This window comes from Podarcis pityusensis (genome assembly GCF_964106645.2).
Source record: "Podarcis pityusensis genome assembly, chromosome: 6".
Classification (NCBI taxonomy): domain Eukaryota; kingdom Metazoa; phylum Chordata; class Lepidosauria; order Squamata; family Lacertidae; genus Podarcis; species Podarcis pityusensis.
In genome coordinates this window covers 34379558-34395294 of record NC_138030.1, presented here as the reverse complement: position 1 = coordinate 34395294, position 15737 = coordinate 34379558, and the positions used below count along the sequence as shown (strand labels likewise).

At 43.6% G+C, this 15737-nt stretch overlaps 1 protein-coding gene across 6 annotated transcripts in view; it reads left to right on the top strand.

Moving 5' to 3' along the window:
• Positions 1-663: 663 nt before the first annotated feature.
• HIPK1 (homeodomain interacting protein kinase 1) overlaps positions 664-15737 on the top strand; it is a 44765-nt gene continuing 29691 nt past the window's right edge. For 4 of the 6 annotated variants that reach the window (XM_081009789.1, XM_081009788.1, XM_081009785.1 and 1 more), the window contains exons 1-4: positions 1129-1285; positions 9525-10602; positions 13550-13673; positions 15154-15273. In XM_081009789.1, the coding sequence (XP_080865915.1) occupies positions 1183-1285; positions 9525-10602; positions 13550-13673; positions 15154-15273 (1425 nt within the window). In that variant the 5' untranslated portion in view covers positions 1129-1182. Of the gene's footprint in view, positions 1091-1128; positions 1286-1944; positions 2138-9524; positions 10603-13549; positions 13674-15153; positions 15274-15737 lie in introns of those variants that run through there. The other 2 variants (XM_081009786.1, XM_081009787.1) reach the window with 2 other exon arrangements.

Sequence of the window (15737 nt, the reverse complement as noted above, 5' to 3'; positions counted from 1 at the left end):
CTGCAGTGAATAGTGTGAGCCCTGATGGGCTCTGAAGTAGCCTTGTTTGCTGCTGCCCAATCATCTGTGTGGTCATTTGGGGCATCCCTGAGCTGCAGGGTCCTGGCGTTTGGCCTAGAGAGCATCCAGCCCCAGTTGGAAAAAACCCCCAAACCATTCCTTTGTAGGCAGTGCAAAGCCTTCAGTGTTTATTAATTCTAAGTTGAAACTAACATCTTTGTTAATTTTTATTGCAGATACTGACTTTGTTTAGAGGGGAATAATGGAGGCAGAGTGGCTTTCTACTTGTTCTGTATACTTGCACCCTATTGAAATGTTGAACTGTTTGTTGAACCCATCTGTAAAATAAGGATAGTAAACTTTATTTAGCTTTGCCCTAGGCAAATTACTGAATTGCTAAATGCTTGTAGAAGCCATGATAAACGAGCATGTTATCTCATGACCATTAGCCCCTTTCAGATTTCAATTTACAAGAACGTTAAACTTCCCTTGCATTAGCCAAACGGCAGGATCACAGCATTAAGAGTTTTTGCAACTACAGATTATATTACTATATTCCGTTATCCCTCTTGGCAACTACTCTTGCTGATTACATTTGCCCCTCAAAAGGCTGATCTACGTTAATGTTGATTGGACCGTAGGACTAAGCGTGAAAGCACTTAAAACTTTATTCACAAAGGCGCTAAAACGTGATGTGATTTACATTTGAATTGTATTGTTCTGGCCAGGTGAGACCAGAGTCGACTATATAAAGGCTGGCTCGCCTTCTCCAGAAATGGCCTGGTGTTTCTTCCAGCACCGGTTGCGGTTGCTCTCAGGACCGGTAAAAATACTTCGTTGGCCGTTTGGAAGCGCAAAGAACTCTAGAATCATCCTGAAGGCAAGTTCGGAGTGGATTCCTATCCCTTTCAGTCGTTGTCTAGGACTTCGGCGGATCGGTTGGGCTTGATCAGAGAGAGAGGACCTGTGTCGATCCAGAGGCGAGAAACTTGGGCTCAGCTGATCTTCAGCCGCTTGAAGATGGCAACTAAAAGACGCGCGCGAGGAACTGAATATAGCGGGGTGAGAACCACGTCGAAATGGAAAAGAAGTAAGTGCGGCGCTGCGCAGCTTGCCGGGGTCGAGCTGTGGCGGGGGAGCCACGTGGCGCGTGAAGCCACAAAGGGGAGCCTTTCCTTTAGGATGCTGCAGGCGAAGCAGCCGCGGAAGAGGACGGCGGTCTGCCCGTGCCTGCGCGCCCCAAAGCGGCTCTCCCCGCGGCCGGCGGATCTCGCTCCCGAACAAGGTGCCCCGGCTGATCTCTCAGGCCAAGCTCAGCTGCGTCACGGGCGGCAGATCCCGCCACCAGGGCCCTTCTGAGTTTAGGCTCGGGGAAGCCAACCCTCCATGTTCTCGGCCTGTGCCTTGGCGCACTTAACATGGAGGCGCTCCTTTCAAGGGCAGCGGGGTTTGCCGTTTCCATTGGAAACGCACCTAGTATCTGGGCTCTGATCGTCCAGGGTTGTATCTTTCCCCCACCCCCTCCTTCCCAAATGAGATGGATCCGGGTGCCTGGGGAGGGGCTGCGTGCTTGTGATTTGCGTTTTTGGTAACGTATCGCGGCCGCGACAATCGGAGAAAATGTCTCCCGTCACGACGGCGAGCCTCGATTCCTCGGCGCGGCTCAACCGCCGCTGATCACGTGGAGAGCGGGGGGAGGGGAAAAAAGAAAGCGGCTGTTCGCATCCCCGCCTCGGCGCTCGGCTGCTTCCGCCTCGGCGCTCGGAGCGTGAGGCGTTAGCTGGCGTGCTGCGCTCGGCTGGCTCCGCCTGACTCAGTCGAGAGAGGGGCGCGGAACGGAGCGGGAGCAGCTGGGCTGAGCGGAGGGGCCCAGAGGGCGCGGCGGCTGGAAGAGCAGCGGGGGCCGGGCCGGGCTCGCTGGCGGGCGGGCGACGGGGGCCGAAGCCTGGCGTCAGCGGCATTCGAGAGGCCCGGGGGCTGCCCCTGTGCTGGCCGCCTCGAGAAGGCCGCGGCGGCCGCGCTCCCCCTTGCCCGGGCCGGCCCCGAGTCCCGGGGCTAGGATGCGCCCGCTCGTCCCCCGGCACCGGCAGGCAGCTCCCGGCCCGGCCCGTGGCTGAGACACCCCCAACGGCGGCGAGTAAGTGCCCGCGCGGCCCCTCGCGGGGAGGCCTCGGGGTGGGATGCAGCGGGCGGGGACGGCGCTCTGTCGTGGGCTGTGGGCAGGTCGCTTCTCGGGTTCAGAGGCCGCCATCGTCGCACTCGAGGGCCGCTGAGGCCTGGCTGGGGAGGCGGAGGCCGAGCGTTGCCAGCCAGATCGCGTAGCTCTTGGGAGGTGGGGGAGTCGCCCGTCGAGGGGCGAGTCTCGGGTTCCTGTATTTCTCTTGCTTATGCGGCCCCCGCTCCGTAACAACCTGTTAATTCACGAGGCTCCCCTCACCGCTGTAAAAAACAAAAATGTCCAGCGAGTGGGGCGCTGTGTAATCCTTTCCCATTACGCCCGTCGCTGGGGCCTCCGGTTAGTGAGTGGGCAGGGCATTTTCACATTTTCTCCCCCCCCCCCGCCTTCCGCCTCTGCCAAGTTTAAACTACAGTTCATTGAAATAAGTCCCTTTTCAGAACTTACTCCAGAGGCATCTTCTACCGCCATCGTCAGCTTTCCTGTACTTGTGCTTATTCATTTAATTACTACTTACGTTTTAATCGCCCCTCTCAAGATATATATCCTTCCAAGGTGGGGTGGCTTATCAGAAATATTAAAGCACATTTATTATACAAATATTAAAGCACACTTTAAGAAAACGTACTAAAGAAAATCATATTAAAAAGTCTTCTGCTGCTCCTCACCCTGCCCTGTAGCAGAATGACCCTGTTGTGGGGAGTGGATAGTCCATAGTCCAGCACAGGCTCTGAGATGGTCTTCATCTCTTGTCTTTGCTGGAATCCTTCAAACAGGACGCTTGGGTGTGGATTATGGGGACATAAAAAGCTGCTTTAGAATGAGTCAGATCACTGGTCCATTTTCGCTAATGTTGTCTACACTGGCAGGCACCAGCTCTCCAGAGTTTCGGATGGGATGGTCTAGAGACTCTAGCCCTACTTGGAGATTTTTGTGAGGGAGAGCTGCAGGGGGATTGCTAGGCGGTTCTGTTGAACTGAACTGGAACCTTTAGCAAAAATGTTAATGTGTTTTAACAAGTAGAAAAACCAAAGCGTAAGTCATTCTTCAGTAAAATGTGCTCATATGAATTCCACTCAGTGGTATTGTGATTCTGTTCCCATAGCAAAAGTTTTCACTATGAGAATACTTGACATTTTAGTAGCTGAACAAGTGATCTCTTGATTTACAGCTGGTGGTTTTGATAAACTCAAATGCTTTGCATGCATTGTGGCATTCTGTTGTTGCAAATGCTGTTATTAAATCCATCACAGAATGATTATGCTTGGAGTCAAAGCAGGTATTTAGTGCTGTATTCAGAGGGTATCCAGATAACCTGTTTCAGTGTTCCTAGATGGGTACAGGTATAAATAGCAAAATTCTGTAGCTAGACTAAAGCCAAAGCCTGATATTATCAACTGTAGAAAAAACTGGCCTTAGTTTGTTCCTCAGGCTGTAAAACAATTGTTCACTTTGCTTGCAAGATCTATAATGGGGGCTCTGAGTTTATCATAGAAAACAACTTGGGCCTTGAAATCATCAATTGGAGTAGGCATTATGAAGTGACTAAAGGTTCTAAAAATGCTCTTTTTCATTATTGATATTTTGTTGGTGAGGCTGATGCATGTGCACTTAAAGATATTTTCTAAGACCCCATAAAGTGCATGAGGGATAACATGCTTTATATTAACATCTTAAAGCAAGTATTGTACTACATTGCTTGAAGCAGAATATAGCTTTAATTTTACTTCCTGCTTATGAACAAAAGCTAAATGCCTTGTACAGAACCAAATATTTATGTAGTCTAGGACTGTGGTATCTTCGTAAGCTCTGGATGTGTGTTGATGTAGTAAATGAAGAGGTCTGTATAGAAATCTGCTATACAGTGGTACCTTGGGTTAAGAACTTAATTCGTTCTGGAGGTCTGTTCTTAACCTGAAACTGTTTTTAACCTGAAGCACCACTTTAGCTAATGGGGCCTCCTGCTGCCGCTGCGCCGCCGCTGCACTATTTCTGTTCTCATTCTGAAGCAAAGTTCTTAACCCGAGGTAATATTTCTGGGTTAGTGGAGTCTGTAACCTGATGCGTATCTGAGGTACCACTGTATTAGTGCAGTCCCACCTCTAAAGCTATCTAGGTCACAACACCCTGAAATGCAGAACCTGCCACTGTGGAGGTCACACCCTAATATTTTTTTTAGAACTAATGAGTGGCTAGTGTGAACTTGTTGACATGGCTGAAGAATTGGTGGCAGCAAAAATGTGCTCATTTTTACTGATAGCATTTTGCATTAAGATCAGTTTTATAAAACATGAACATTGCCGATGTGGCATCTGACCTAGCTTACATACAAAATGGGGTGGGAGTTAAAACAGTTTCCTGGATACTGATAAAAGTGTTTTACTGAAATTGAAACTTGTGTTGTGGTTGTTCTTTGAAACTTAATATGATGTTTTTAGTACAGCATTTATCCTTGGGGACAGATGTTGTCTGGGAGTTGAAGGGCCATCTCTTGGAGCCAAACTCATCCCTTCTTAACTACTGGTTTTTACATGCAACATGCTCCTGACAGAGTTGGAATAAACTGTTGGAAAGGATTTTAGCTCTTGAAAACATTTGAGTCTTTGCCAAAATCACAGAGAAAACATTCATGTTGCTCCTTTAATCTGCCCTTGAATAAGTAGTATGTACAAGACATTGCTATCTTGGTTTAGAGATCAGAGCAGTCACTTTTACTACACCCTGGCTTAAGTACAGTAAGATATGAAAGATGTTTGCAGTGAGAGGTTAAAGAATAATTGGGGGGCGGGGAAGAGAAGACCCCTCCTGATTTAATCCACTGAGGCAGCTTGAACAAATGGATTAGCTGATCTCAGAAAAACTAAACATACTACTGTTCTCGGTATCTGGAAGAAATACAGTTTAGTTGCCCTCCTCTGCCCACGTTCCAGCTTGTCAATATCCTTCTTGAATTGCGGTGCAATTGGACACAGGATTCCAGGTGTGGTCTGACCAAGGTAGAATACAGTGGTACTATTACTTCCTGGTATCACTGTTAAGCTGATCACCTGGGTCTTCTTTCCTCTGCTTTTTAAAGGTGGGGACATTTACCTGCCCCCAGACAGTAGGAACCTCACAGCTTCTCCAAGGCCCTGAAGATTTGAATTCATTTAAAGTAGCTAGGTGTTCTTTCCTATCTTCGGCTGCAGCTCTCTCCTTGCATCGTTTATTTTGTTATCACCAGGTTGGGCACTGCTTTCCTTTTGGGTGAAGACAAGACAAAGTAGGTGTTAAGCAGTTCCACCTTCTCTCTATCACCCATAGCACTACTCCATGCAGCGGACTACTACTTTTTGTTTCTCTGCTTCAAACATAGCCAAAGAAACCTCTTGTATTTTTCACCTTTCTTGCAAGCCTGAGCTCATTCTGAGGTTTGGCCCACCTGACTTCTCCCTGCAATTATATACGCTTCCTTCATTATTTCTCCTTTCTTCCATTTCTAATACATGCTGTTCTTAAATATCTTCCATAAGATCTTATGCTGCCACACTTGATGCCTCCTACTTTACTTTCTTGTTGGAATTGTCTGCCTTTGTGCCTTTAGTATTACACCTTTAAGTAACCCCCATCCATATTGGACTCCTTTCTCTTTTAGAATTTCTGATCATGGAATCTCTCTCCCCGTAGTTCATTTTTTTTGAAATCAGCCTTCAGAAATCCCAGAGTGCATGTCCAACTACACTCAGCTTTCCCTTGCCTCTGTATAATGAAACATGAGAGGACATGATCACTTCCTCCCAGTACTTCCACTTTGTCAATCAGTTCCTCCCTGTTGGTGAGAAAGAGGTCCAATAGATGTTGCTTCTTCCATCTTCTGGGAAATGAAATTGCCGGTGGTGGAATTTGTTGAACCATACATTCTTGGCAGAGTTAAAGTTTCAGCATATATCAGGGTAGTTGAAGTCTCCCATGACTACTAGAACTCTCCTTTTTGAATGTTTGGTAATCTGCTGTAGGAAGGCACCATTCACTCTTCGGTCTGGCTTGAAGGTTTATAGCAGACACCTGCAGTCAGGTCACTTTTGTTTCCCTCCTACAATTTTTATTCATGTACTCTCAATCTGCCTTTAATTCTCCAAGTCATGGATTTGTTAAAAAGTGTTTACATGCTTTACATGTAATGCTCTTCTTTCCTACCTGTTTGGTTTGTTCCTTTTGAATAGGTTATACCCCTCAATTTTTACATTCCAGTCATGATTCTCATCCCACCAGGTTTCAGTAATGCCTGTTAGGTCACATTTGCCATCCTGCATTAAATGCTCAAATTGATAATAGAATAGCCAGTTGAACATTAGGCTGTCAGTACTTAGGATAGCTGTTATTTCCAGGAATTGGTAGCTTTATATTGTGTAATGCGTGTGTCACTTCAGTTGGCAATCTGATGCAGGGTTTTGAAATGGCTGCTTTGGCTCAGGCTTTTGTCCTGTGTCATGTTTTCTTGTTTTCTGACTGTCTTGGTCTTCCAGCACATCACAAAAGATTTTAAGGAACACCCTGTTTTCATGTTGGGGTAATCCACATCTCTGATGAGACATACTTGAATTCTATATGTGCAGTCTAGAAGAGACCAAAGCATACTTTAAATTGGTTGTTCAAGTGTGTGTAACTTCCTCTGGATAGTGTCTCATCATCGCTGGCAACAATGAGTTAATTTGGCAGTCTTCATAGCTGCATGTAGTGACATACCCAAAATCCTACATAGAACTCCCTACTAAGTAAATTGATACACTTTTTTCAGAGCTGCTCTTTTGACTGGCCCAGATTAATTGTAGCAGTAAGCCAAACAATAGCTTAATATGAAAGAGCAAACATGTGAATTCGCAGAGAGAAGAACATGGCTCCTTTGCTTCTCTAACGCTGTTGCTGCACTGCCCTGAGCTAAACCATAGTTTGGCTTAGCATTATGTCCAAACCTAGGCTTGCTGTTTATCTCCCCAGACAAACCATGAGTAGTAAGCCATAGAATAAATATTAACTATAAATATTAACTATGGCTCATGGTTTGCCTGGATTGAAATAAAACGGCAAGCCTGCATTTTGACATAATGGCTAAGACCAAACCACAGTATCTGGCTCAGAAGAGGAGCAAAGCAACCAGTCTTGTCTTTGGGAACCAGCATGTTTGCTTGTTCATGTGCTTTGTGTTGTGTGAATCAGGTCAGTGAGTAAAAGAGTGGCAGCTTACATGGACCATTATGAATGATGACACAAGCAGAAGCTTGTCGTTGTCCTCTATGGACAATGTCAAATTGTATTGATGGAATAAGTTGCTTCATTGGCATTGTTTCTACTCCTAGCAAACTTTTCAGTGTTAGCTGGCACAAAAGTGTCAACACTTCTGTGAATGAACCACTGTTTCAAAATGGAGAAACTAGTTTGCAAAATGAGAACAGTTATGAAAGCATCTAAACTTTAGTCAAAGTCAAAAGAAACATGTGTGAATTGGCTGTGGTCTGGTGTCACACTACTACTAAGGTCTTGCAGGAAACGTGGCTTGAATAGCTGTTGGCAAATGCTCTGTTAGTCTTTAAAAACGCGTGTTTCTAAAATTCAGGCCCTGCAAGTTGGAGAGAGTGTTTGCCAGTCTCCTTTCTTGAGCCTTACTTTCCTTTCACTGTAAAAGCAAATGATCAAAAGGTTATCCTCTGAATGTTTTGAACTAATGCTTTGAACTATAATTCCCCTCACCTCCAGCTATTGGCCATGCTAGTTGGGCTGCTGGTAGCTGGTCCATAACCTGTTTTGTAAGGCATTGCAGATTTAAAATCTGTCCCCTGACAACAAGCAAATATTTGGACTGGACTTTGAAGGGCCAGTTGGAGTCTGCCGCCTTTTCTTTGTAACACTTGAGACATAAACTGTTAGACCATTTATGTTTTTATCTGAAGGTAACCTTCCATACGGGATGCGGGTGGCGCTGTGGTCTAAACCACTGAGCCTAGGACTTGCAACGGGGTGAGCTCCTGTTGCTCTGTCCCAGCTCCTGCCCACCTAGCAGCTCGAAAGCACGGCAAAGTGAAAGTAGATAAATAGGTACTGGTCCGGCGGGAAGGTAAACAGCGTTTCCGTGCGCTGCTCTGGTTTGCCAGACGCGGCTTAGTCATGCTGGCCACATGACCCGGAAGCTGTCTGCAGACAAACGCCGGCTCCCTTGGCCTATAGAGCCAGATGAGCATGCAACCCCAAAGTCGTCGGCGACTTTACCTTTAACCTTCCATAATAAAATTGCTAGTGTTTACTTCTAATACTTTAATGTATATTGCTTTTTGTCAGATTGAAGCACAGCACTGAAATTTAGCAAAATATAAACAGTAAAGCTACAGTAAAAGAAAACATCAGCTCATTAGCACCAGTCATTAGTAGCATCTGATCCTGACATTGCTTAATTGAAGGCAGTGTTGGTGTCCCTTTTGCAATACTGATGGTGAAGTCAGGCATATTCCCTTCTGCTTGTTAGTGTTTTCTAGTCAGTGTTAGTTTTCATTAAGTTGTACTTAAAAAATGCTTTCCTTCCATGTTCTCAAGGCACCTTTGAAATGAACTAAAAGCCAGTTGGTTTGTTTTTTTAAAAAATACTTTCAGCACAGTCAAGCTGTGGATCTGGGAAGTATCCGTAGGGATGACTTGCTTCTAGGAGTGAGGTTGGGGAGTATCCTTTGGGAAGCATGACCTGTCTATAGGAGTAATTATTGGGACGGCATGGTGACTTCTGTCCTTAATTGTAGGTGGTTTGTATTTCTGTAGAGGTAGGATGGACAACTTGTTTGGTCGTGGTCAGGTGGATTACACATGTTGTATGTAGTAGAGCATAAAGGAAATGATAGAACCTATAAAACAGCAAATTAATGCAAATATTAACCCCACAATACTTTAACCAGCACATCTACTCAAAGCCATTTTATTAACTCACATGTTTCCTACACCTTACTTAACGTAACATTTCAGCAGTTTTCCTTGTAACTAGGCATTTGACCACTTACAAGGAAAGTTGTACCCTCCCAAAAAAATATTTATTGTTGTTCTTTGTTCCTGATCCCCCTATGTATGGATACCCGCTGGCCAGGGTGACCAAGAATCTAATATTGTTTAGCTGCTGATGTGGCAGTTTGTGTGTAGCTATAGGCAATCTATGGAAAGAGCCATCTCCCTTGTTACCTTTGGGAAACATTTGGTGAGGTCACACACTCGCCATTATTACTTAGTGGGTAAAAGGAGAGCTGTGAATCTGGCTCTTTTTCCCAAGTATGATTTCTTGTTGTGTGATATATTTATTGCTTATTCATTAATTAGCTCTTTGTTTACTCTTCAGGTATGGCCTCTCAGCTGCAGGTATTCTCCCCCCCATCAGTATCTTCGAGTGCCTTCTGCAGTGCCAAGAAACTGAAAGTGGAGCCCTCTAGCTGGGATGTTTCAGGACCGAGTAACGGTGACGAGTATTACAGTCACAGCAAAAACCTCCCAGGTACTCAAGGGCCAGCCAGCTCCTCTCACCAGGTAGCAAACTTCAGCATCCCTGCTTATGACCAGAGCCTCCATCTCCCTGCTCCTTCAGTTGAGCACATTGTGGTCACAGCAGCCGACAGCACAGGCACTGGTGGAACAACGTCGTTCCAAAGCAGCCAGGCCCTAACACACAGGGCTAACATTGCTTTGCTGGAACCGTACCAAAAATGTGGATTAAAAAGGAAAAGTGAGGAAGTTGACAGCAACGGTAGCGTGCAAATTATTGAGGAACATCCACCTCTCATGCTGCAAAACAGACCTGCGGTGGGTGCTGCGGCCACTACCACCACTGTAACAACGAAAAGCAGTAGTTCCAGTGGCGAAGGGGATTACCAGCTGGTCCAGCATGAAATCCTTTGTTCCATGACAAACAGCTATGAAGTCCTGGAGTTCTTGGGCCGAGGGACCTTTGGGCAGGTGGCAAAATGCTGGAAGCGGAGCACCAAGGAGATTGTAGCTATCAAAATCCTGAAAAACCACCCTTCCTATGCCAGGCAGGGGCAGATCGAAGTGAGTATCCTGTCCCGGCTGAGTAGTGAGAATGCTGATGAATACAACTTTGTCCGCTCTTATGAGTGTTTTCAACATAAAAACCACACATGCCTGGTGTTTGAGATGCTGGAACAAAACTTGTACGACTTCTTAAAACAAAATAAGTTTAGCCCCCTGCCTCTGAAATACATTCGGCCAATTTTGCAGCAGGTGGCCACTGCCTTGATGAAACTGAAAAGCCTGGGTCTAATACATGCTGACCTGAAGCCTGAGAACATCATGCTGGTTGATCCTGTACGCCAGCCATATAGGGTGAAGGTCATAGACTTTGGCTCTGCAAGTCATGTGTCGAAAGCTGTGTGTTCTACTTACTTGCAGTCACGCTATTATAGGTAAGTACCCATTTCATTTATTTAAACAGGGTTTTGGTTTTTTTTGCATGGCATTCATCCTGTGGCACTTGATAGGTAAATTGTCTCCTTAAATCATGCCTGTCTGCTTTCTGTCTGCTTCCCATTTATCCTTTCCTGTTTCTTTTCCATTTGTGTTTTCAACTTGAAAGATATTTACAAATATTTTGCAAATAACTGGGTTGATAAAGTTGAGTGAGAACTCAGAAGCCTGACTGCTTCAAGCAGACTGCAGATGCCAAAGGGGGAAAAATGTCATTATTTGACATTTGGAAAAAGAACTTCTATGCTTCTAGAATTTGGGATGTAAAATGCAGTAGATTGAATAACATAGCCAGAATTCAAAAGCCCACACAAATCCCCAAGGGGAATTTATATTTCTCCAATGGTAGTCATCCTTGCCACATGAATAAGCACTTAAAACATTTTAAGGTGTATCTGAAGAAGTGTGCTTGCACACGAAAGCTCATACCAAGAACTAACTTAGTTGGTCTTTAAGGTGCTACTGGAAGGAATTTTTTTGTTTTAACATTTTAAGGGTTTGAGATCACTCTGGATGTGCCCAAGTTTGAGTTCAACCTGGCATATAGCCGTTGGCACTTGTAAGCCACACTCTTGGTGTTAAAATTTCGGTATCTGTGTTGGAGTATTGGGAAGCTCAGATGTTTGTATCAGATTTGTCAGGCAGCTGCAATATTCAAATGGGTACCCAGTAGTCATGTTGTCATAAGCATAAACCATGGCTTGCTGTGCACAAGTGAAATCATGCCTGCATTGCTCTTCCTGGCTTTTGGGAAAAGCAAGCCATGATCTCTGGATTGATATTTCTGAACCAGATATTTGTTGGATCAATCCATCAATGCCTGATGGATGTTTTAGAAGTATTGGGTCTGGCATCACTTTCGCTGCCTTGACCACAGCAGTGCTGAATGCCTCTGTGTGTGTGTGTGTGTGTGTGTGTGTGTGTATATATATATATATATATATATATATATTTGCTACCAATATGCTTTTATGCCTGTCAAGTAAACTTCTACACTTGACTGAATCTTTATGGCATCCATGATTATTTATTGTCTACTGTGTGTACCTTCAACCCCGAAGACACTTCCCAGGAAGGAGCTGTGTTGAGATGTAACTCTGCCCAGTATGGATACTGGCACACATGCACAGCGAAAGTGATGCTGGACCCAATCCTAATAAATCATCCATCAGATGTTGATGGACTGATCCAGCAGTATTGTGAGTTGGTTGTTCCCAACAAGTCATGATTAGTAAGATAAGAATAAAGGACTGATTTTCAGTTCCAATAATCCATAATCCCATGTTCAAATGTACTGTGAAGACAAGGATTGTGATCTACTTCCTCCCAGCACCTTTCATGTATAAACACTTCATTCCTTTTATAAGCCTCTGAAAATAACAATATGCAGCTGGTTATCTAAACAAAATATATTTAGAACAAGGAGGGGAATTTAATCTACTACTTGGTTTGGTGATTGACACAAATAGTTCAATGGCAGCTGCTGTCCATCTTGATATCACACATGGTTGAGTTGGTGACTTCGTTGATTTTCCTGTGTTTGCTGGGAGAATATGACTAGCTTGTAAGATGATTAATACCTGCAATGGTTGGGTGTGTGTGTTAGGGTAGTGTTTCAACCCAACACTGGGATCTCTTGTCATTTTTGTGTGGTCAGTGTATGGCTCACTGGATAATGAATTTGGGCATAGTTTCAAATTCCTCCTTAGAACTCACTGAGTGACATAGGATAACCACTGTTTTCCTAAAGGAAAGGAAACTAGGTAAAGAAACATGGAGCTGGGTAGAGAGGTTGGACTTGGTGGTCAACTGCAGCTTAAGTTTACGACCACATTTCTCAACATGTTCCTTCTGTTTTGGGGATAAAACCTTTAATAATCCTATAGATCTGGCAATGAAGTTGTTATTTTCCAGCGTAGCCATGTTTGTCTTACTCACTGGACTTAAGCTGTATGAAATTAAATGTTGTAGTGAATTGTGTGCTAAATTTGTCAGATCATTTTCTCACTGTATTGCCTTTAAAACATAAACAGGCTGATCTTATACCTTAGCAATAATTACTTAGGAGCTATTCCTATTGAATTTAATTCGTTGAGTTATCCCAAATGTGAGTGCATACAGCCAAAGGTTGTTTGTGTGGAAAACTCATGATTCTGTGCCCACAGAGTAAACACCATCGGACATAAAAGCTTTACTTTGAAGTATATGGTGCTTATGTTTGGGAAGTGTTGTTGTATTAAATCTATTTGATCCAGAGGAACAGTCTGTCAGCAGAATGGGGATTGAAGCGATATTTGGCAGTAACCCTCGGCAGTACCTTGTGCCACCTCAAACCCTGTTTCAGAGGGTTCCTCAAACCTCTAGTCTAGAGCATCTCTGGATCAAAGAGTCCCCCTGTCACCAGAGGGCAGCAGTTGTTATAACCCCTATGGCTCTGTTAGGCTACCCAAGTTGAACTCATTGAATAGAAGACTGCATTGTGCTGGTATTATAGAAACTATGTGTATTGCTAGTTCCATTTATTAAAGAAGAAAAATGTACTTTGAGATAATTGTATCAGTTTTGATAGATTTCAGAGGGTGATCAATGATACTCTTTTGCACTAAAAGCAACGGAATACTGCAGCACCTTACAGGCTAGGAACGTTGTTATGGTATAAGTATTTGTAGGACAGAGCACACTTTACCAGATGCCATACATTATCTGGGGTGCTGTATTAAATGTTTTAAGTCTTTAAGATGCCATAGCACTGATTATTGGTTTTGCTATCACTTTTGCTCATTCATTCTTGGCTATACATTTGATAATCTAAACTTTTTAATTCAGTCAAGTTTATGGGATTTGTGAAGTTGTTAGTAATCAAATATACTATTGCATGTTTTTCAGAGCTCCTGAAATCATCCTTGGTTTGCCATTTTGTGAAGCTATTGATATGTGGTCGCTGGGCTGTGTGATAGCTGAGCTGTTTCTTGGTTGGCCACTGTACCCAGGAGCATCAGAATATGATCAGGCAAGTTTGTGTAGATATTTATATAGTTTACATTCAAATCTGAATTCATATTTGGAACTGGATTTAATATCACTTTAGCACTTGATAATGCCTGTCCAAATTTAGCCACACTCTTATAAACAAAAAGGTGCCCTAAGCTGATTTCATGGTATTTAAGCCTGCAGTCCTAAGCAGATTCAATCAGGAATAAGTGCCATTGTACTCATTGAGGCTTGCCTCCGAGGAAATAATGTTAGGATTGCACTGCAAATGCATTTGTGATTGGATTATAAACATCTAATTCATGAGCACTGTACAATTGATCTAGAGAGCTGGATTAGATCAATAGTCCTACTGTTTTCAGATGGACACATGCGAGAAGCACTGGTTAGTTGTAGTGCTTTGCATTGCCTCATTCAGTTCCAATACCCAAGACCAGAAATTACAGGATTGTATAAATCACCCAACTGTATAAACTTCTTTTGAATGGATAGGTTACTGGTAGATAACATAATATGCTGACATTCTGACTTCTGCCCTGGCCATGACAACACCTCTCTGCTGATGAAGGAGGATGGGACATATTCACTGATGTGGTGCTTTGCCTGAATCAGTGCTGCTCCCTCCTACCTCTGCTTAAGCTGACTACAGGCATACTTTTAGACAGTTGCAGTTCAAGATACCTGGCCTGTCCATCTTGGTGGGACCAGCTCAGTGAGCACTTTTCCCCCTCAGCTCTTTTGAATGTTCATTTGGGTGGGTAGATGGGGGTCATGTGGTTCCTTCTGATCAAGGCACACACATTTTTTCACTGCCATTTCCAATTACACCATTGTTCATGGTTTACCATGAATCCATTGGTCTGGGCTATATTCTTTTCTTCAGGACAAACAAATCACATTTTATAGTGGCACCAATGAACAAACCTTGGACATGGTTTGCTTGGAGTGAAACAACCCATGACCCCTGGTTTGGACATACAGTACAATTGATTTTAATCATATGCTGTTGAAAGTAGGCTGGTTAAAATTAAATGCAGGCAAGTAGAGCACCAGGTCTGCTCAGGTTACCCAGCACATGAGAGCATTTAAGCTCTGTGCCTTGCTTGTGGGACAAGGCCTTCTCAACGCCCCAGCTCTGAGATGCTTGCACAAGATGTTGTGGAGCCATCAGAGTTCATTGACACCACACTGGAATCCACTGGAAATGATTGTTTCCTGGGTCCAGGCTAGAAATCAGTTCAGCCCTAACAAGAAATTGGGAATCTGATGCAAGATATGGTTGGAACTGGATAATGCAGTAAAATATATTAAACAACTAAGGTTTGCAAAGAAATGTATTTGCTTCAGCATGGTAATCTGTTAAGTGAATATTGACTGAGGCAGTTTAAAAGAAAAGAAAAGATCCCACTGTATGTTTTCCTTCCTCTGGAAGGAAATGCATGTAACTATTTACACAGCATTCTGCCTTTATCATAGATTACTTCTTTTTTCCATTGCAGATTCGTTACATTTCACAAACGCAAGGACTTCCAGCTGAGTACTTACTGAGTGCAGGAACGAAAACAAGCAGGTTTTTTAACAGAGATCCAAACTTGGGATACCCATTGTGGAGACTAAAGGTTTTTATTTTTTTTCAGACATTCAATTTATTGTCGTAAGAGCAGTATTTGCAGCTTATGTAGAGGAAAAACCTTTGGTTATTGCATGTTCACCACTAGGTTACGATAACTTTGGTTGGAGACCCAACGCCATTTACCTTCGAGGAAGCCCCATTAAATTCAGTTGGACTTATCTACTGAGCACATGCATTTCTTCTCTGGGCACATCCAGTGAAACAGTTACAATAAAGAGAGCTACTTATTGGTGTGACGAATTTGTATGCAGGAGCAAGTCTTTTCCGTTGGGCTGGACTTAAAAAAAAAATATATTCTTGATTTTAATTACATTCATTTTTTTAGTATTATTAATTTAATTAATGTCTGCCCTTTGCCATAAGGTCCCATGGTGGGTTACAGCTTTCAAAACAAAGTCAAAAACAATTTAAAACAACTAACTTGTTCAGCTGAATGTTATAGGAAAGGAG